Here is a 22,108-nt window from a genome sequence, read left to right as displayed (position 1 = left end):
ATATTAACATGTTATCCATTGGTTGATTATAAAAGCTAACAGATAATAAATAACACATACGAAATTATGCTCTATACATATTGCTGGCCGAGAAGTGTGTTGGAGTCATATTTCCTTCTCAATGGTCTGATTTCATGGCCCTTGAGTCACTTAAATGAAAATTTCCCCTAACACCCTAACATAGGGTAAAATAGACTCCTCTTCTTTATACTTTATCAATGGCATGAAATCATTCTACCTGCTTCATATTTTTGGATCACAATTTTTACATACAGCCTTGATTTTGTTTTTTTCTAATTTTCTTCGTTATAGTTGGCCAGACTGATGGGCCTTCACCAATTCCCCAGTTCTGCCATCCTCCCAATTATACTCTCTTTTTCCTGGGGATCACCTAACTCAGCCCGAGTCATCCTGCTTTTATTGCACTGTGAGCCCACTGGATCGCTATTGGTCTGCATTTCCTTTCATGGCTCTCCTAGGTTGGATGAACTGTTTCCTGGATCCTATGTCTTCCTCTTTTTTTGATTTATTCATATTTTTTTTCTCTCCAGGCTCCAATCCCCCTGGACTGTAGCCTTAGTAACTTTCTAAGAAGTGCTGTGTGGAAAATATTTTCTGGGGCTGCATGTCAGAAAATGTCTTCACTGTGCTTATACATTTGGTTCAGGGAACTGCCTAGAGAATTAGAGGTTGAAAATATTTTTTGCATCCACGTTTTAAATGACTGCTTCATTTTCTTCTTGAGTTCAGAGTTGTTGTAAAGAAGTCTAATGCCACACTAACTCATGTACCCTTGTTTTCTGAAATTTCATGAGGCTATAGCTAGGTATGTTTTTGTTGTTTTTTCCTTTTTGTACTGTGTAGTCAATGGGGCCTTTTAATCAGAATCCTTGTGCACTTTATTATTTCTTTGGTACAATTTGCCCCTTAAGTTTCTCTATTTTCTTTTTTTTGAGAGACTTCTATTAGTTGGGTGCTAGATTTTCCATATTTGTCTTCTGTTTCATATTTGCCAGTTCTATGTGTGTTTGTCCTGTACTTTTAGGGAATTCCCCAAATTTATTTCTAGTTGGTCTATTAATTTTTTTGACAACCAAAATTTAATCTTTCATAGCTCTTTTATATTCTCAGTTTGTCTTTTCGAAAACATTCTGCTCTTAGTTAATGGATATAATAGCTTCTTTGATCTCTTAATATATTTCATAAATTTATTTTTTATTTCAATTATGTCTCTTATAGAGATAGGTTTCTTGTTTGTTCATGTGAGATTTTACCTTTTATGCTTTTAGATTTTTTTCATGTGTCTTGAGATCGTTGATTGTTCATTCATATTTAAGAAAGAAGGACTAAATTGGTTATTCTTGGTGTCTTGTATGTAACCCTTCTACTGTTGAGAAGGGAGGTATATATATATATTTTTTTTAACATCTTTATTGGAGTATAATTGCTTTACAATGGTGTGTTAGTTTCTGCTTTATAACAAAGTGAATCAGTTATACACATACATATGTTCCCATATCTCTTCCATCTTGCGTCTCCCTCCCTCCCACCCTCCCTATCCCACCCCTCTAGGTGGTCACAAACCACTGAGCTGATCTCCCTGTGCTAAGTGGCTGCTTCCCACTAGCTATCTATTTTACATTTGGTAGTGTATATATGTCCATGCCACTCTCTCACTTTGTCACAGTTTACCCTTCCCCCTCCCCATATCCTCAAGTCCATTCTCTAGTAGGTCTGTGTCTTTATTCCCATCTTACCCCTAGGTTCTTCATGACTTTTTTTTTTTTTTCTTAGATTCCATATATATGTGTTAGCATACTGTATTTGTTTTTCTCTTTCTGACTTACTTCACTCTGTATGACAGACTCTAGGTCCATCCACCTCACCACAAATAACTCAATTTCGTTTCTTTTTATGGCTGAGTAGAGAAGGGAGGTATATTTTTGAAACTGACTTCTCCGCTGAACAGGAAGTCTGACTGGAGGCTCTGTGTATGTATGAGGGGAGCTGGCAGCTCCAGCCCATCCATCCTACAAATGCCACAAGGAGGAAAGCTTTACTTTGGGTGTCCCAACCAAATGGAAATCCTTAGCTCTCCTCTACGTCTTGGTCAATTTCTTTAGGAAAAAAAGCCCTCTGGATTTTTGCCTTGGGTCATTGCCAGACTTTTGAGAGCTCTGTGCAGAGGAAAGCATGGCAGTCAATGAAGGGAAAGTGGAGGGGGAGGGGTCTGGCTGGCACAACTGTCCTGAATCCAGACTTCAAATTAATTGCCCTATTTTCAGCCTCACTCCTGCCTTCCACTCTGAGTGCTGACACTGAGCCCAGAGCCTGTCTAGGGATAGGGGAAATCAGCTTCCACCTCTGCTGAGAGTCTCTTTTTATCTGGCTGCATCTTCCTCTGTTTTTTGCTTATATTTCTCCCTCTGCTTTTCTTCATCTAGAATTTTATGATGCATTTAGCCCTTCCTATTTTCTTCGCTTCTCTGAGTTTATTTCTTTTAGTACTTCTGTTTCTTTATTCAGTGATTTCTGGGAAGAATAGTACTTGCATGCATGTGCTCAGTCCATCATTTGGAACCTGAAGACAACTGAGCTATTTCTGAATGCCTTTGTTTCCCTAAATACACTGTGCTTAAGCATCAGGTACTGAAGAGCAAGGTCTAAGCAAATGGCCAGTATTTCCATCAAATTTCTGCTTTTCTCCTGAAATGCGTTATAGATTCTTACCCAAAAATTGAATGTGGCTCAGAAGAATTAACTCTCGAGTCCAACAGAAAGCGTCTCTGTGTGATGTTCCTCATATCTTTCACATTAAGTACAGGATAACCCATCTGATTGGTCCAGGTGTCCATTACTTCTTTCACTGGTAACTTACTTGCCTAAGATTTTTTTTAAAAATAGAGAATAATCAATCAACAAATAAGGGGAAATAAAAGGATAGAATAATCAGATAAAGAAATGATTGATAAATCATTTGTTAATCAAAGAAATATTTGAGGATATACTCCTCCTTACCTGTTCAAGTGCTGCCCAAAAATCTGAAGTTTTGGCATTCTTAAATTTGTATTTTTCCAAGTAACTCTGCATGTGAAAGATAACAAGTATTTCAAAAGTCAATGTTTGCTTTTTCCATACTTCCACAACATGAGCTGAACCCTTCAACATGCCTCGCTCTAATGAATAATATAGCAAATGTACCTAGAATGAAAATCAAATGATACGCCGTATGCAAAACATTTTGTAACCTATAAAAACACTGTACAAATAACGATTTATTTGTAAAGCATAAGGAATAGTTTTTCTTATTAATGAGATAATTCTCTTTTTTGTTGTTTTTTTGTTTTAGTCTAATGGAATTGTGAACAGGTGAGGGAAAGAGTTTAATTTTTTCAGGACAACCAATATAAGATGCTTAAGGACCGTCAACTGTTTAGCAAGCAGTCAACAGTCCATAACATTTTTGATACACTAGGAAAAAAGATCCATAATTCTATGATGTTCACTTATTGATGTTAACCTGTCCACTGCTGGCTGCATCCCCTACCTTTATTTACACCAGTAGGGTTTTCTCATCTCAGACACTAGATGACCCCATCACACATGAGTGATTGAAGTGATATGCAAAGATAAAACTGGTGAGCTCGGCTCTAAGCCAAGGCTCAGCAAACTTTTTCTGTAAAAAGCTGTATAGTAAAGATTTTAAGTGTTATGAGACATATAGTCTCTGTCACAACTACTCAACTCTGCCCAAATAGCACAAAAGCAGTCATAGATAATATGTAAATGAATGAGAATGGCTGTTTTCCAATAAAATGTTATTTATACACACTGATATTTGAATTCCATACAACTTTCACATGTCATGAAATACTCTTTTGATTTTTTCCAGCCATTTAAAATTTTAGAAGTGATTTTCATTTGCAGACCTTACAAAAATGGGTGGTGGGCTGGATTTGGCCTGCAAGCTGTAATAATAGTTTGCAGACTCCTGCTCTAAATAAATGAATATACAGTCTTCTGAATAATAATACTCATGATGATGATGGCTAAATTGGGAAAATTATTCACTCTAAAGAGTAAGATTTCATTTTTCAAATATTTTAAAAATACAAATCTTTTAACTACAAGGCTCCCTTTTTGTCAGTTCTAGTCACAAAACCTCTCTATATATGAGTTTTCAGGCATAATATGATATCCCTAGAGAAAATTCCTTGTCTTCTTCTAATCTCATAATTGAGCAGTACTTATAGTTCTCCAGGAAACCTTCCAGAATTCCTGCTGTATCACTCCTCTGTTATACTCTAGAATTGTCCTGTTTAAAATATGGAAGTCTTTGATAGAAATAGAACCTTCTTAAGTGGTCTTTGAACCTTCAAAGAAAATAACCAGTGGTTGACTTTGCTCATATCATTTTCACTCTGAGTTGCTCTAATTTTCAGGAGGTGATATACCTTAGCCCTGTTATCTTCTAAATTCCTCTTTTTAGGCATAGAGAGATAAAACAATATTATCTGGACTGCTCCAAGATGCCTGGGAGAGGGTTGAGGCCAGTTTGGAATGCTGCCTTCATATTTGTTCTTTTGATTGGTTCACTGCTCAGCACTGCCACTGGAGGGCAGGCGAAGGAAGGGAGAAATGAAAGGCACATATTCTGTATCAAATTTAGGTGTTCGCTCCAGAGTTTTGCATAGATCATTCATTCCTTCTTAGTAAAATAATTGGATGCTCGGAATAGTAATAATTATAATCATAGCTACCTGTTAATGATGATTTCTAGTGAATAGTATCTTCTTAAAATTAATTTAGAGGAGTTTCTTTGTATATTCACGGTGCCTTGTACTTAGAAACATGCAATCTTGGAACTGAAAGGAACCTTAAGTGCTATTTTATACAACTCTCACATTTTGGGCATGAAGGAAACTGGTGTCTAGAGAGGTGAAGAGATTTGCCTGAGATTACGGTGAAGAGACTTCTGAATTCTGGATCAGTTTGTGTGGTTTTCGTCACTGTTGTTATTGTTACTGTTTTTTTTTTTTTTAATTTTTTATGAATTTATTTATTTATTTATTTATTTATGGCTGTGTTGGGTCTTTCGTTTCTGTGCGAGGTCTTTCTCTAGTTGCGGCAAGCGGGGGCCACTCTTCAGCGCGGTGCGCAGGCCTCTCACTGTCGTGGCCTCTCTCGTTGCGGAGCACAGGCTCCAGACGCGTAGGCTCAGTAGCTGTGGCTCACGGGCCCAGTTGCTCCGCGGCATGTGGGATCTTCCCAGACCAGGGCTCGAACCCGTGTCCCCTGCATTAGCAGGCAGACTCTCAACCACTGCGCCACCAGGGAAGCCCATTGTTACTGTTTTTTAAATTGCAGTTTCTTGCTTCACCTTAGCTAGAGGCTTATATAAGCAGTATATTAAAAGGAACTAATTTTATTTTGTCTAGATTAGTGCTTTTGAATATTCTATATTAAGAAATTTCCTTCTTCACCTTGCATAATCACGATGCAGTCATTCCAGTCAAAAGTTCACGATGACCTAGGTTCCCCAATAATAGTCCCTCAGTTAGTATCAGTGTGCACAAAGGAAAGGAACAGTGTTTCTATGACTAGTATCTCAGGAAGGGACAGGACATTTTCCAGTTGAACCATTCCTGTCTTTTCAGCGATACTACTGATACTAGGAGAAAAAGAAAGGATGGATATATTTCTCAGCTTCTATTTCATGACCATACATTGTTATCAATGCCCCATAATTTAATACACTTTTTTACATACAAGCACAGCCTGAAAGATTTTCCAGTTGATGGTTTTACTCTTAATTCCCCTCACTCTGTACCTACTTTGCTGTCTGAGATTGGATTTGGGGTTAAGGTGATAAGCATGAAAGAGAACAGAGAGCTGGCCATCCCCAGAGTTAGCGCCACACCAGGTTAGCTAATGATGAGTCACTTTTGGTAGAAAGTTAGTATTTGCAAGGGAGAAGTCTTGGACAGTGTCACATATTGTGGGGTTTAGGGGTAGCAGTCATAGCGTGATGATAAGTCAAGGAGAGATACGTTTGGATACTAGAATTATGTGAAGGGATGTTCCAATTGGTTTGAGAGCTTATTGAGTGTGGCCTATATTGATCATATACTATTTTCAGATATTAGCTAGTGTTTGAAGATTGAAGGCAAAAAATGAGTGTTTCAGTGTCTTTTTGTAAATTAATTCCATAGCACTATAGTGATACGAAAATTAGTATCTATTCATTCTAGCGCCATCTGTAGTCGCAGTTAGGGTGGAGGAAGATGGTTTTAACGTGAGAAATACTAGTTTTAGACTGGACTGGGTTTTTAATTAATTATATCACAGATATGAGCTAAATAAAATGCAAGAGTATGATTAAATTATTAGAACAGGTATTCTTTTTTAAAGACTCTTTTGGTACTTCTCAAAAAAAGTTAATATGAAAAATTATTTAATTTGAAGTCCACTTTGAAGATTCCAAGAACGTGTTATTCATCAGCTTAATTTAGAATGAAAACTTTGCAAATGAAATTTTAATTTACTTTTAAAAACGAATTGTCTTTGTTTATTTTTATATTCTATATTATTTATTATAGACCATTCATTCATTCAAGAAGCGTTTTTTTGGATCTTCTAACATCTATAATGCACTCTCCTAGGCATGGGAGTATATGCAAAGATATAGAAGACACAGTTCCTCACAAAAGGTGCTTACAGTTAGAGAAGTATGAAATTTGAGTCTGAAGCTGATGAAAAGTTTACAAGATGTTCTAATGTACACTTAAGAACAAACACATAGCTTCTCTCTTTCCACCTAATGTCCACACAATATTTTATTCATGGACAAAAGTAGTAAAATGTACTGAAGTGTTCCCTGAATATTTCCTAAATCCTGGTCTTATTTTTTACTTTAATAGTCACCTAGGAATTTAAGTATTGGGTAGAAGGGGACCATTTCCTTTTATGGTATTATGGAGAATGCTGATTGCCACATAAGAAGACTTGGCAGTAGTGAGAGCTGTAGGAATGGTGGGCAAGCACTGTCCTGGGGAATCATATCCAAAGGAAGTACTGGTACCCTTTGGGGAAGCTAGCAGGGCACTGCTCTCACCCATTTTCTGTTTTATGGGTTGGATACTATCAGCGCTGCTCTGCCTACTACCTGGAATGTCACAGTAGGGGGGATGGAGATGGAAGAGAAAGAGTCGGAAGACAGTTCCATCCCTAGGCTGCAACAGAGCCAACCTGCAGACAGGACAGTTATAGGGGCACAAGGTAGCAATGGTGGTAATATAGATAATATAAAACCCTGAGAGAATTGGCTTATGGTCTAGAAGAACAGCAATGGAACTGAAACAGCTACTGGAGGAATAAGCTTAAGTGGGATGTGTGAAATGCTTTAAGAAATTGATTGTTATTTCTCTTTCCAAACGGAAGCAGGCCCTCTTTATTCACTGACTTTATCATAATAGGAATATGTGTGTTAACCATTTTATAATCCAATAATAAGGGAAAAGTCCTTTTAAAAACTATAATGGAAGAGCTTTATAGATAGATTTAAATTTTTATATTATGTTGCTGTGGACTGAATTGTGTTCCCCCAAAATTCATGCTTTGGAGGCCTAATGCCCAATGTGATGGTATTTGGAGATGAGGCCTTTGGTAGGTTTAGGGTGAGGTTTAGATGAGACCATGAGGGTGGGAGCCTCATGATGGGATCAGTGTCCTTATAAGAAGAGGCACCAGAAGGTTCTCTCTCTCTCTGCCATGTGAGGACACAGCAAAAAGAAAACTCTCACCAAAAACAGTCTGCCAGCACCTTGGTCTTGGACTTCTTAGTCTACAGAACTGTGAGAAAATAAATTTCTGTTGTTATGCCACCCAATCTATGGTGTTTTGTTATGGCAGACTGAGCTAATACACATGTAAAGGGTGTAAAAAATAACTAAGTAATCTGTTTCACTTCTCTGTGAAACTTTTGTTACATGACAATTACAGATGCAACGTAGGTACTAACCTGGATGTGATCACCTTTTTGTGTTTTGCAATATTATCTATCCTTGAGCAAGGAAAGGAAAAAGTAAAAAGGGAATTGTCCTTAATTAATCACATATCTTAACATTCATCAGCCATATATCAGTGTAGTTTTTTAATAATATTAAAAGTAATAAATCATACCTGACATCCTTTTTGAAATTTCTCTGGTGTTATCCAGTCTTCAAGCATTCTCAGAATGGAAGCTCCCTATGATGGAAAAGAATGGGAAGTTAAATTAATAAAGGATATGTAAGAAACAAATATCAGTGATCACTATTGTGACTAGTATTTCATGATCATATTTGTGAGATAATGTCTTTAAGATGATTCTGCTAAATTATATGGCTATCAATCTGTGATTTTAGGATGAAAATACCACTTGGCATACCCCCTGTATCTATGCTTCTAAAATAACTAAAAGGCAAGGAGAAATTGATAAAATGGCCATCGTTTCAGTAATTTAAGGTTCAAATAATTATTGCACTTTACCACATGAACCAGTAGATGGGGCTTTCCTAATGAAAGAGAAACTGGAAAAAGTTTTAGAAAAGTCATGTTCTTTGATGAACAAGGAAAGCAACTTCAGGATAAAATTCTGGCTACTTCTTAAGTATATTGGAATATTTGGGAAAAATAATTATATTTTAACAGAGGGGAGTAGACAGTTGAGGAATTAATCTGGTCAGATAGTTTAATATAGATTATGTATATAATTTAGGCATAAAATGCTACTCTTCCAAAGTGGTTTATCTCATTTGATTTTATTTAGTCTGAAGAGTCTGATGAATATTTCTGCTGTCTACTTGCTTTTCATATGTTATAAGATTAATTTTAAATGCATTATTCATAGATTTAAAAATCAATTTTCAAGTAACTGACCAGAAAAACATTGCTTCCCCATTTGAGTTAGTTATTTATTAAAATATAAGTTATTTTTGTACCTAGTATAAAGCTAAAGGCTTAGAAACATGTATTTATTTCTGACCTAATACCTTATACCCATGGAATATCTAGAACTTAGGAAGAAGCTGATTTAATAAATATAAATGTCTCTATGTGAATTATTAGAATATACTATAAGTGGATTAGAAATCTTCCTTTTAACAGAAAGATAAAAAGAATCATTGACAATATAAAAGAAAAATGAATAACGGAAGCCTGAAATAATGCCATGAGAACATATGAGAGGGAAAGCCAAAAAATATGATGTTATAAACTTCAAATACTAATATATAGAAGGCTTTTTCACTAAAGCCAATTTTATCTAATATTCATTTTAATAATTATAATATTTTGTCTTAAATAAAACTTTGGGTATCACCCAGAACAGTAAAATGTATTAGTTTGCAGTGGCTTTTGAACAACTTAACCTAGTGCGTAAACCACAAGAGACTGAGGTGGAAAATTGACTAAAATATGTTGCATACAGGTGTGGAATATGTTTAGAGGAGAAGCTACAGGAGGAGTTGTGGGAGAAAAATGGGTAGCATAAAGCTTCAGGTCACTATGGGTTTTTAGCAACTTTTCATAAAATTTTACTGGATAAAAATGCCCCATCTATGACATGCTAACAAATTCATATTTAAATCGTATATAAAAATGGATGAAAGTAATTCCTTCAAATGGAATTGGATTTAAGTGCTTACTGGAAGCATTCTACTAGAAAAGGCGTCCACATATATGGCACTTCTCATTGACCGCATGGCAGAAAAAGATTTACTGTCTTTTAAAAAAATCAAGTCAAATAACTCTAAATTGGATGCTTAAAGGGTAAATGTTCAGTTATCAGAATGATAGCCGTAATAAACAAAAGTGAGAAGAGAAACTTTAAAAAATCTGATTCAGAATCCTGTGACAATGACCAGCATTGATCATTTCTGCTGAAAATTATAAGCTATTGAATATTCAGCACTTGGAATAAGTTCTACACTGTTTCCCAAAGCCCATTAACATAGTATAACCATTCTTACCATTTTTAGGCATTTACTAAGAGAAAAACCACTAAACAGGAAGACATTCAAAACAGTGTCCTATTTTCCGCACCTTGCTATAGGAAATCCCATCAAAAACAGATGTTATTTCATCAGGAGTTGTCACAGTGACTATAATTGGGTGTGAAGATATCAAAGAATCATCCTCTTGTACAGGTAATACATCTTCAAGTAGCATCTGATCACGCTGAAATGACAGAATGAACCAAAGAAATCTAGCACTTCCTTTATAGTGGTTTATATGTCAAAATATCATTTATATAATACAAATTGGGGGGAAATAAATATAAATGACTCATATTATTTAAAACAAATATTAGATATTCAAATTAATCATATTTTGCACTGATTTTTCTACACTGATTCCATTCCCTTCTACTTATAATTCCCTTGACTTCACCCCTATATGGCAGGCCAAGAAGACAGAAGCATTTATAAATTCTGTTTCTGCTACTTCTGTGTGACTTTCAGACATGAGCCAAACTTTCAAAGCTCTGTTTCATATCTGTGCAATAAGAATGATGATATTACCCCACAGATTTGTCTGAGACTTAAGGAAACGTGTTGATTTGCCAAAAATTGTTTTAGGGGTCTTTTTCCATTAATCATTGGAATTTGGATGATTCGTAATTAATTGAAGAAAACATTAACTTTTGCTTTAGTTCTAATAATTACCTTCTCATTCCTGTCCTAGGTTTTCTCAGCAAAATAGAGTGTTTGAGAGGTCTAGCACTATAGTCAAAATTCCTAGGTTCAAAGCTCAGTTTCTCCACTTTCTAGACATGTGAGTTTAATTTCCCTCACCCATGATGGCAGCTACTTTTTTAGAAATGTGCAGAGGATTTAATGAGATAATGCATGGCAGGCATTTGACATAGTACCTGGCACAAAGTGAAAACCTAACACACTAGCTGCTGTTATTATTTTGATTCTTAATCAATTAGATTCTGAAATCTAGTTCTATTAAATAACTAATAATAAAAATCAAAAGCTTTATTGATCTTACTTAATCAAAAATATTTCCCAAAAGAAGCATGCTATATTAGTTTACATTTTCCAGTTTTGTGAATTCCACTTATAATAGGCAAGGTACTATTGTCAAGTGATGACTGTCAATCAAGGTAATTTTGTCTTGGATTTTAATTTTTGTTCCCCTAAAATGTTTAGGTAAGAAGAAAGAATCTTAATCTCAGTGTCAGGAAATTTGACTCTCGTCTTGGTTGTGCTACCAATTGTCTCTGTGACATTTGGAAGTTACATCAGCTTCCTGGGCATCAGATTTTTTCACCTGTAAAATGAGGCTCCACTATTGTGGTACTTATCAAGCTCTCTTACAATGTATCTTAGTTTATCTATTCCCTCCACCATCAGACCCTAAATTAGGAACTTCTATAAGGGCAGGAAGTGTGTTTTATTCAGTTTTGGGTCCGCTGTAGTGTTCACTGAATGAAGAATGAATGAATAGATGAAAAATGAATGAGTAGGAATATGATTAAATTTCATTTAAGAACTGCATACTAAATTTTTCCAATATTTAATTGTTTTTGAAACACTGAAAGTGGAATGTTAAAATATTACATATACAATACATTACATAAACAATACATCTTCGTATAAGAAGGGTTACTTTATAGAAAATACAGGCCAAAATAATTTTTCATTTATATAGTTTAATTTCAATAAATTATGAAATCAGCAATTTTCAACATAGATGAATGGTCCTCAACTAGGGGACATCTGGCAATATGTGGAGACATTTTTCTTTGGTTTTCTCTCTCTCTTTTTTAAATTGAGGTATTGTTGATTTATAATGTCATGCTAATTTCTGCCATACAGCAAAGTGACTCAGTTATACACATACATACATTATTTTTTATATTCTTTTCCATTATGGTTTATCCCAGGAGACTGGATATAGTTCCCTGTGCTATACAGTAGGACCTTGTTGTTTATCCATTCTAAATGTAATAGTTTGCATCTACTAACCCCAAACTCTCAGTCCATCCCTCTCCCTCTCCCACCCCTTGGCAACCACAAGTCTGTTCTCTATGTCTGTGAGTCCATTTCTGTTTTGTAGATAAGTTCATTGTGCCGTATTTTAGATTCCACATATAAGTGATATCATATGGTATCTGTCTTTCTCTTTTTGACTTACTTAGTGTGATCATCTCTAGTTGCATCCGTGTTGCTGCAAATGGCATTATTTCATTCTTTTTTATGGCTGAGTAATATTCCATTGTATACATGTACAACATCGTCTTTATCCATTCATCTTTTTTTTTTTTACATCTTTATTGGAGTATAATTGCTTTACAATGGTGTGTTAGTTTCTGCTTTATAACAAAGTGAATCAGTTATACATATACATATGTCCCCATATCTCTTCCCTCTTGCATCTCCCTCCCTCCCACCCTCCCTATCCCACCCCTCTAGGTGGTCACGAAGCACCGAGCTGATCTCCCTGTGCTATGTGGTTGCTTCCCACTAGCTATCTATTTTACATTTGGTAGTGTATATATGTCCATGCCACTCTCTCACTTTGTCACAGCTTACCCTTCCCCCACCCCATATCCTCAAGTCCATTCTCTAGTAGGTCTGTGTCTTTATTCCCGTCTTGCCACTCGGTTCTTCATGACTTTTTTTTTTCCTTAGATTCCATAGATATGTGTTAGCATACTGTATTTGTTTTTCTCTTTCTGACTTACTTCACTCTGTATGACAGACTCTAACTCCATCCACCTCACTACAAATAACTCCATTTCGTTTCTTTTTATGGCTGAGTAATATTCCATTGTATATATGTGCCACATCTTCTTTATCCATTCATCTGATGATGGACACTTAGGTTGCTTCCATGTCCTGGCTATTGTAAATAGAGCTGCAATGAACATTGTGGTACATGACTCTTTTTGAATTATGGTTTTCTCAGGGTATATGCCCAGTAGTGGGATTGCTGGGTCGTATGGTAGCTCTATTTTTAGTTTTCTAAGGAACCTCCATACTGTTTTCCATAGTGGCTGTATCAATTTACATTCCCACCAACAGTGCAAGAGTGTTCCCTTTTCTCCACACCCTCTCCAGCATTTATTGTTTCTAGATTTTTTGATGATGGCCATTCTGACCAATGTGAGATGATATCTCATTGTAGTTTTGATTTGCATTTCTCTAATGATTAATGATGTTGAGCATTCTTGCATGCGTTTGTTGGCAATCTGTATATCTTCTTTGGAGAAATGTCTCTTTAGCTCTTCTGCCCATATTTGGATTGGGTTGTTTGGTTTTTTGTTATTGAGTTGCATGAGCTGCTTGTAAATTTTGGAGATTAATCTTTTGTCAGTTGCTTCATTTGCAAATATTTTCTCCCATTCTGAGGGTTGTCTTTTGGTCTTGTTTATGGTTTCCTTTGCTGTGCAAAAGCTTTTCAGTTTCATTAGGTCCCATTTGTTTATTTTTGTTTTTATTTCCATTTCTCTAGGAGGTGAGTCAAAAAGGATCTTGCTGTGATTTATGTCATAGAGTGTTCTGCCTAGATTTTCCTCTAAGAGTTTGATAGTGTCTGGCCTTACATTTAGGTCTTTAATCCATTTTGAGTTTATTTTTGTGTATGGTGTTAGGGAGTGTTCTAATTTCATACTTTTACATGCACCTGTTCAGTTTTCCCAGCACCACTTATTGAAGAGGCTGTCTTTTCTCCACTGTATATGCTTGCCTCCTTTATCAAAGATAAGGTGACCATATGTGCGTGGGTTTATCTCTGGGCTTTCTATCCTGTTCCATTGATCTATATTTCTGTTTTTGTGCCAGTACCAAACTGTCTTGATTACTGTAGCTTTGTAATATAGTCTGAAGTCAGGGAGCCTGATTCCCCCAGCTCCATTTTTCGTTCTCAAGATTGCTTTGGCTATTCGGGGTCTTTTGTGTTTCCATACAAATTGTGAAATTTTTTGTTCTAGTTCTGTGAAAAATGCCAGTGGTAGTTTGATAGGGATTGCATTGAATCTGTAGATTGCTTTGGGTAGTAGAGTCATTTTCACAATGTTGATTCTTCCAATCCAGGAACATGGTATATCTTTCCATCTATTTGTATCATCTTTAATTTCTTTCATCAGTGTCTTATAATTTTCTGCATACAGGTCTTTTGTCTCCTTAGGTAGGTTTATTCCTAGATATTTTATTCTTTTTGTTGCAGTGGTAAACGGGAGTGTTTTCTTAATTTCACTTTCAGATTTTTCATCATTACTTTATATGAATGCAAGAGATTTCTGTGCATTAATTTTGTATCCTGCTACTTTACCAGATTCATTGATTAGCTCTAGTAGTTTTCTGGTAGCATCTTTAGGATTCTCTATGTATAGTATCAAGTCATCTGCAAAGAGTGACAGCTTTACTTCTTCTTTTCCAATTTGGATTCCTTTTATTTCTTTTTCTTCTCTGATTGCTATGGCTAACACTTCCAAAACTATGTTGAATAATAGTGGTGAGAGTGGGCAACCTTGTCTTGTTCCTGATCTTAGTGGAAATGGTTTCAGTTTTTCACCATTGAGGACAATGTTGGCTGTGGGTTTGTCATATATGGCCTTTATTATGTTGAGGAAAGTTCCCTCTATGCCTACTTTCTGCAGGGCTTTTATCATAAATGGGTGTTGAATTTTGTCGAAAGCTTTCTCTGCATCTATTGAGATGATCATATGGTTTTTCTGCTTCAATTTGTTAATATGGTGTATCACATTGATTGATTTGCATGTAGTGAAGAATCCTTGCATTCCTGGAATAAACCCCACTTGATCATGGTGTATGATCCTTTTAATGTGCTGTTGGATGCTGTTTGCTAGTATTTTGTTGAGTATTTTTGCATCTATGTTCATCAGTGATATTGGCCTGTAGTTTTCTTTCTTTGTGACATCTTTGTCTGGTTTTGGTATCAGGGTGATGGTGGCCTCGTAGAATGAGTTGGGGAGTGTTCCTCCCTCTGCAATATTTTGGAAGAGTTTGAGAAGGATAGGTGTTAGCTCTTCTCTAAATGTTTGATAGAATTCGCCTGTGAAGCCATCTGGTCCTGGGCTTTTGTTTGTTGGAAGATTTTTAATCACAGTTTCAATTTCAGTGCTTGTGATTGGTCTGTTCATATTTTCCATTTCTTCCTGGTTCAGTCTCGGCAGGTTGTGCTTTTCTAAGAATTTGTCCATTTCTTCCAGGTTGTCCATTTTATTGGCATAGAGTTGCTTGTAGTAATCTCTCATGATCGTTTGTATTTCTGCAGTGTCAGTTGTTACTTCTCCTTTTTCATTTCTAATTCTATTGATTTGAGTCTTCTCCCTTTTTTTCTTGATGAGTCTGGCTAATGGTTTATCAATTTTGTTTATCTTCTCAAAGAACCAGCTTTTAGATTTATTGATCTTTGCTATCATTTCCTTCATTTCTTTTTCATTTATTTCTGACCTGATCTTTATGATTTCTTTCCTTCTGCTAACTTTGGGGTTTTTTTGTTCTTCTTTCTCTAATTGCTTTAGGTGCAAGGTTAGGTTGTTTATTTGAGATGTTTCCTGTTTCTTAAGGTAGGATTGTATTGCTATAAACTTCCCTCTTAGAACTGCTTTTGCTGCATCCCATAGGTTTTGGGTCATCATGTCTCCATTGTCATTTGTTTCTAGGTATTTTTTGATTTCCCCTTTGATTTCTTCAGTGATCATTTCGTTATTAAGTAGTGTATTGTGTAGCCTCCATGTGTTTGTATTTTTTACAGATCTTTTCCTGTAATTGATATCTAGTCTCATAGCGTTGTGGTCGGAAAAGATACTTGATACGATTTCAATTTTCTTAAATTTACCAAGGCTTGATTTGTGACCCAAGATATGATCTATCCTGGAGAATGTTCCATGAGCACTTGAGAAAAATGTGTATTCTGTTGTTTTTGGGTGGAATGTCCTATAAATACCAATTAAGTCCATCTTGTTTAATGTATCATTTAAAGCTTGTGTTTCCTTATTTATTTTCATTTTGGATGATCTGTCCATTGGTGAAAGTGAGGTGTTAAAGTCCCCTACTATGATAGTGTTACTGTCGATTTCCCCTTTTATGGCTGTTAGTATTTGCCTTATGTATTGAGGTGCTCCTATGTTGGGTGCATAAATATTTACAATTGTTATATCTTCTTCTTGGATCGATCCCTTGATCATTATGTAGTGTCCTTCTTTGTCTCTTGTAATAGTCTTTATTTTAAAGTCTATTTTGTCTGATATGAGAATTGCTACTCCAGCTTTCTTTTGATTTCCATTTGCATGGAATATCTTTTTCCATCCCCTCACTTTCAGTTTGTATGTGTCCCTATGTCTGAAGTGGGTCTCTTGTAGACAGCATATATACAGGTCTTGTTTTTGTATCCATTCAGCCAGTCTGTGTCTTTTGGTTGGAGCATTTAATCCATTCACGTTGAAGGTAATTATCGATATGTATGTTCCTATTCCCATTTTCTTAAATGTTTTGGGTTTGTTATTGTAGGTGTTTTCCTTCTCTTGTGTTTCTTGCTTAGAGAAGTTCCTTTAGCATTTGTTGTAAAGCTGGTTTGGTGATGCTGAACTCTCTCAGCTTTTGCTTGTCTGTAAAGGTTTTAATTTCTCCATCAAATCTGAATTAGATCCTTGCTGGGTAGAGTAATCTTGGTTGTAGGTTTTTCTCCTTCATCACTTTAAATATGTGCTGCCACTCCCTTCTGGCTTGCAGAGTTTCTGCTGAAAGATCAGCTGTTAACCTTATGGGGATTCCCTTGTGTGATATTTGTTGTTTTTCCCTTGCTACTTTTAATATGTTTTCTTTATATATAATTTTTGATAGTATGATTAATATGTGTCTTGGCATGTTTCTCCTTGGATTTATCCTGTATGGGACTCTCTGTGCTTCCAGGACTTGATTAACTATTTCCTTTCCCATATTAGGGAAGTTTTCAACTATAATCTCTTCAAATATTTTCTCAGTCCCTTTCTTTTTCTCTTCTTCTTCTGGGACCCCTATAATTCGAATGTTGGTGCGTTTAATGTTGTCCCAGAGGTCTCTGAGACTGTCCTCAGTTCTTTTCATTCTTTTTTCTTTATTCTGCTCTGCAGTAGTTATTTCCACTATTTTATCTTCCAGGTCACTTATCCGTTCTTCTGCCTCAGTTATTCTGCTATTGATCCCATCTAGAGTATTTTTAATTTCATTTATTGTGTTGTTCATCATTGCTTGGTTCCTCTTTAGTTCTCCTAGGCCCTTGTTAAATGTTTCTTGCATTTTGTCTATTCTATTTCCAAGATTTTGGATCATCTTTACTATCATTATTCTGAACTCTTTTTCAGGTAGACTACCTATTTCCTCTTCATTTGTTAGGTCTGGTGTGTTTTGACCCTGCTGCTTCATCTGCTGTGTGTTTTTCTGTCTTCTCATTTTGCTTATCTTACTGTGTTTGGGGTCTCCTTTTCGCAGGCTGCAGGTTCGTAGTTCCCATTGTTTTTGGTGTCTGTCCCCAGTGGCTAAGGTTGGTTCAGTGGTTTGTGTAGGCTTCCTGGTGGAGGGGACTAGTGCCTGTGTTCTGGTGGATAAGGCTGGATCTTGTCTTTCTGATGGGCAGGTCCATGCCCGGTGGTGTGTTTTGGGGTGTCTGTGACCTTATTATGATTTTAGGCAGCCTGTCTGCTAATGGATGGGGCTGTGTTCCTGTCTTGCTAGTTGTTTGGCATAGGGTGTCCAGCACTGTAGCTTGCTGGTCGTTGAGTGAAGCTGGGTCTTGGTGTTGAGATGGAGATCTTTGGGAGATTTTCGCCATTTGGTATTACGTGGAGCTGGGAGGTCTCTTGTGGACCAGTGTCCTGAAGTTGGCTCTCCCACCTCAGAGGCACAGCCCTGATGCCTGGCTGGAGCACCAAGAGTCTTTCATCCACACGGCTCAGAATAAAAGGGAGAAAAAATAACAAGAAAGAAAGAAAGAAAGAAAGAGGATAAAATAAAATAAAATAAAGTAAGATAGAATAAAATAAAGTTATTAAAATAAAAAAATAAAAATTAATTATTGAGAAAAAAAATTTTTTTAAGTAAAAAAAAGAAGCAGACGGACAGAACCCTGGGACAAATGGTGAAAGCAAAGCTATACAGACAAAATCTCACACAGAAGCATACACATACACACTCACAAAAAGAGAAAAAGAGGAAAAAATAATATATCTTGCTCCCAAAGTCCACCTCCTCAATTTGGGATGATTCGTTGTCTATTCAGGTATTCCACAGATGCAGGGTACATCAAGTTGATTGTGGAGCTTTAATCCGCTGCTTCTGAGGCTGCTGGGAGAGATTTCCCTTTCTCTTCTTTCTTTGCACAGCTCCCGGGTTTCAGCTTTGGATTTGGACCCGCCTCTGCGTATAGGTCGCTTGAGGGCATCTGTTCTTCACTCACACAGGACGGGGTTAAAGGAGCAGCTGATTAGGGGGCTCTGGCTCACTCAGGCCAGGGGGAGGGAGGGGTAGGACATGGGGCCAGCCTGCGGCGGCAGAGGCCAGCATGACTTTGCACCAATCTGAGGCGCGCCGTGAGTTCTCCCGGGGAAGTTGTCCCTGGATCACGGGACCCTGGCAGTGGCGGGCTGCACAGGCTCCTGAGAGGGGTGGTGTGGATAGTGACCTGTGCTTGCACACAGGCTTCTTGGTGGCGGCAGCAGCAGCCTTAGCGTCTCATGCCCGTCTCTGGGGTCCGTGCTGATAGCTGGGGCTCGCGCCCGTCTCTGGAGCTCCTTTAAGCAGCGCTCCTAATCCTGTCTCCTCGCGCACCAGGAAACAAGAGGCAAGAAAGAGTCTCTTGCCTCTTCGGCAGCTCCAGACCTTTTCCCGGACTCCCTCCCGGCTAGCCTTGGTGCACTAGCCCCTTCAGGCTGTGTTCACGCAGCCAACCCCAGTCCTCTCCCTGCAATCCGACCGAAGCCCGAGCCTCAGCTCCCAGCCCCCGCCCGCCCCGGCGGGTGAGCAGACAAGCCTCTTGGGCTGTTGAGTGCTGGTTGGCACCGATCCTCTTTGCGGGAATCTCTCCACTTTGCCCTCCACAAGCCTGTTGCTGCGCTCTCCTCCGTGGCTCCGAAGCTTCCCCCCTCCGCCACCTGCAGTCTCCACCTGCAAAGGAGCTTCTAGTGTGTGGAAACCTTTCCTCCTTCACAGCTCCCTCCCCCTGGTGCAGGTCCTGTCCCTATTATTTTGTCTCTGTTTTTTCTTTTTTCTTTTGCCCTACCCAGGTACGTGGGGAGTTTCTTGCCTTTTGGGAGGTCTGAGTTCTTCTGCTAGCGTCTAGTGGGTGTTCTATAGGAGCAGTTTCACGTGCAGATGTATTTCTGGTGTATCTGTGGGAGGATGGTGATCTCCGCGTCTTACTCTTCCACCATCTTCTCCTGTCTTCTTTATCCATTCATCTTTTGATGAACATTTAGGTTGTTTCCATGTCTTGGCTATTGTGAATAGTGCTGCTGTGAACATAGGGGTGCATGTATCTCTTTGATTTATAGTTTTGTCCAGGTATACGTCCAGGAGTGGGATTGCTGGAGCATGTGGTAGTTTTATTTTTAGCTTTCTGAGGAACTTCCATACTGTTTTCCATAGTGGCTGCACCAACTTTCATTCCCACCAACAGAGTAGGAGGGTTCCGTTTTCTCCACACCATCTTATGGAGACATTTTTGGTTTCACAGCTGGGGTGGAGGGTTACTGGCATCTAATAGGTACAGGCCAGGGATGCTGCTAAATACCCTACAATACACAGGACAGTCCCCACAACAAAGAATTATCTGGCCCAAATGTCAATAGTTCCATCCTTGAAAAACCACAATGTAGATTAAATTTTAAATAAGCAATTGTTGCAAATTAACTTTTTCACTTTTTTTTATCTTTCAGTTTTAATTTATAGACTAACTTGTTCTCAAAGTATACTTTTGTGATATGAGAAAATAATAAGGATGCAATACCAAATACTAATTGAACATTTTTTCAGTAATTTCAGTTTTCATAATCTGAAAACATTTATTAGAAGTTAATTTAATTAATTTTATAATTTAATTAATGCTTTTCTTGGTCCATTTTTTTAAAGTTAAGTTTTTTGGAATATATTTACATTATTAAAATTTAGCCTCTTAAAGTAGACAGTTTGATGAGTTTTGACAGATATAAACAATCTGTAACTACAATCATAGTCAAGATATGGAAATATTTCTTACCCCCAAAAGTTCCCTTGAATCCTTTTTCAGTCTGTCTCCTCCTCTCACCTCAGTCCCTGACAACCAGTGATATATATTTTATTCCTATAGTTTTGTCTTTTCTAGAATGTCAAATAAATGGACTCATTCAGTATGTAGTCATTCACAGATGCCTTTTTCCACATAGCAGATGCTTTAGAGATTCATCCACAGTGTTGCTTTACCAGTAGTTTGCTCCTTCTCCTGTTGAGTAGTATTCTATTGTATCAATACGCTACAATTTATTTCTAAATTTGAGTTGTTTCCAGCAGTTGGCTATTATGAATATTCCCATTATGTGCATTTACATGCAGGTTTTATGTGGACAAGTGTTTTCATGTCTCTTGGAGTAGGATTGCTGGATTATATGATAAATGTATGTTTAACTTATAAGAAGTGGCCACACTATTTTCCAGGGTGACTGTGTCATGTCTACCAGCAATGTATGTGACTTGAAATTGTTCCACAAATTTACCTACATTTGGTATTATCAGTCTTTTAAATCTTAGATATTTGGGATGGTTAATTTTATGTTACATTGATTGATGGGACCATGGTGCCGAGGTATTTGCTCAAACATTATTGTGGGTGTTTCTGTGAGGGTGTTTTGAATGAGATTTACATTTAAATTGGTGGACTTTGAGTTCACCAGTTTAACTTTTTCACTTTTTAAAGAAGGTTGTGAAAACTGCAAGGGCTGCGAGCATCTAACACTCTTCTTATTGTATCCAGTGGAGGGTAGTAGTCTATACAGTACACAACCTCCTGTAATGCTACTTTCACATAACCACACACTTATACTTTTATGTATACAAACTGATAAGAATACCCACACCATCTAAATACAGATGAAAACAGATGTAGCTTTTTGGGGAAAATATCTGTAAGGTTCATAGAAGCCTCTGTTCCAGGCCCCTCAGAGACACAGAATAATAATAGTAATTACATGTACATTTTGGAAGCTTTTAAGCTTACAAGACAGAGAACAGTGTTCTTCTTTCATAGAGGAGAGAACTGACTCAGAGAGGATATGTAACTTGCTCAAGGTCACATTCCCTGTAATGCATCTAAGAAATGATGTGTGCAAGATTTGAACTTGAGTCTAACTACTAAGTTTATGCATTTATCTCTTTACCGTGTCATTTCAGCAACCTGTGTAAGGGAAGTCATTTATAAAATTAGGCTTGGACATTTTTCAAAGGGTTAGCACTATAGATACTTTCTTGAACACAGAGTTGGCATTGTCTAAGCTAGATATTTTTTTCCTGCCTTGGCACGTGTTCTTGAATGACTCTACCAACCACATCCTTGGCTCGTGGTGGTCAATTGCCCTCTAGGGCCTGGGCATAGGCTCTGAGCAAGGTGTAGTTCAGTGGAGGCAGCTGGTTCCACCCCAGCCTCCCAATGGAATTCCCAATTCGATACTGTACTTGGCCCCAAACTCAGGGCCACTGTCATAGTCCAAAGGCTTCAATCAGCTTGACATGAGGAAAACAGAGATTTGGAACTTATATGTTTAGGGCTCACCATTCGCCACTCTTTTTCTGCATGGTCTACTCCCAGGAACTCAAAGAAGGAAGCAAACCCTTCGTTTAACCACAAGTCTTCCCACCATTCCATGGTCACAGTATTTCCGAACCACTGAAATTATAAGCAAGAAAGAGGGTTAAATTCTCATGCCTTTGGTAGAAAGGCCTAGAAAATTTCAGTACATTCATTTGTTCATGCAAATTTTGTCACTTGACACAAAAGTGGCAGACGTCATACTTAGCATTTATTTCCTGCTTTATTTCTCCTGGTTTTTAAGTGATCTGAAATTCTCCTTAGTTTATTGTCTTTA

At 37.4% G+C, this 22,108-nt stretch overlaps 2 protein-coding genes across 2 annotated transcripts in view; one reads left to right on the top strand and one right to left on the bottom strand.

The window, feature by feature from the left end:
- PITX2 (paired like homeodomain 2) overlaps nt 1-22,108 on the top strand; it is a 274,777-nt gene that overhangs the window by 99,077 nt on the left and 153,592 nt on the right. The gene's annotated exons all lie outside the window — the stretch shown is intronic.
- ENPEP (glutamyl aminopeptidase) overlaps nt 1-22,108 on the bottom strand; it is a 104,955-nt gene that overhangs the window by 38,016 nt on the left and 44,831 nt on the right. Inside the window, exons 6-10 of the mRNA XM_082389200.1 lie at nt 21,796-21,909; nt 10,084-10,218; nt 8,182-8,247; nt 3,019-3,084; nt 2,731-2,882 (exon numbers count right to left, since the gene is read on the bottom strand). Coding sequence (XP_082245326.1) covers nt 2,731-2,882; nt 3,019-3,084; nt 8,182-8,247; nt 10,084-10,218; nt 21,796-21,909 — 533 coding nt within the window. The remainder of the gene's footprint in view (nt 1-2,730; nt 2,883-3,018; nt 3,085-8,181; nt 8,248-10,083; nt 10,219-21,795; nt 21,910-22,108) is intronic.

Source organism: Balaenoptera borealis, assembly GCF_965194805.1.
Source record: "Balaenoptera borealis genome assembly, chromosome: 4".
Taxonomy (NCBI): Eukaryota; Metazoa; Chordata; class Mammalia; order Artiodactyla; family Balaenopteridae; genus Balaenoptera; species Balaenoptera borealis.
This window is presented reverse-complemented; position numbering and strand designations above follow the sequence as displayed.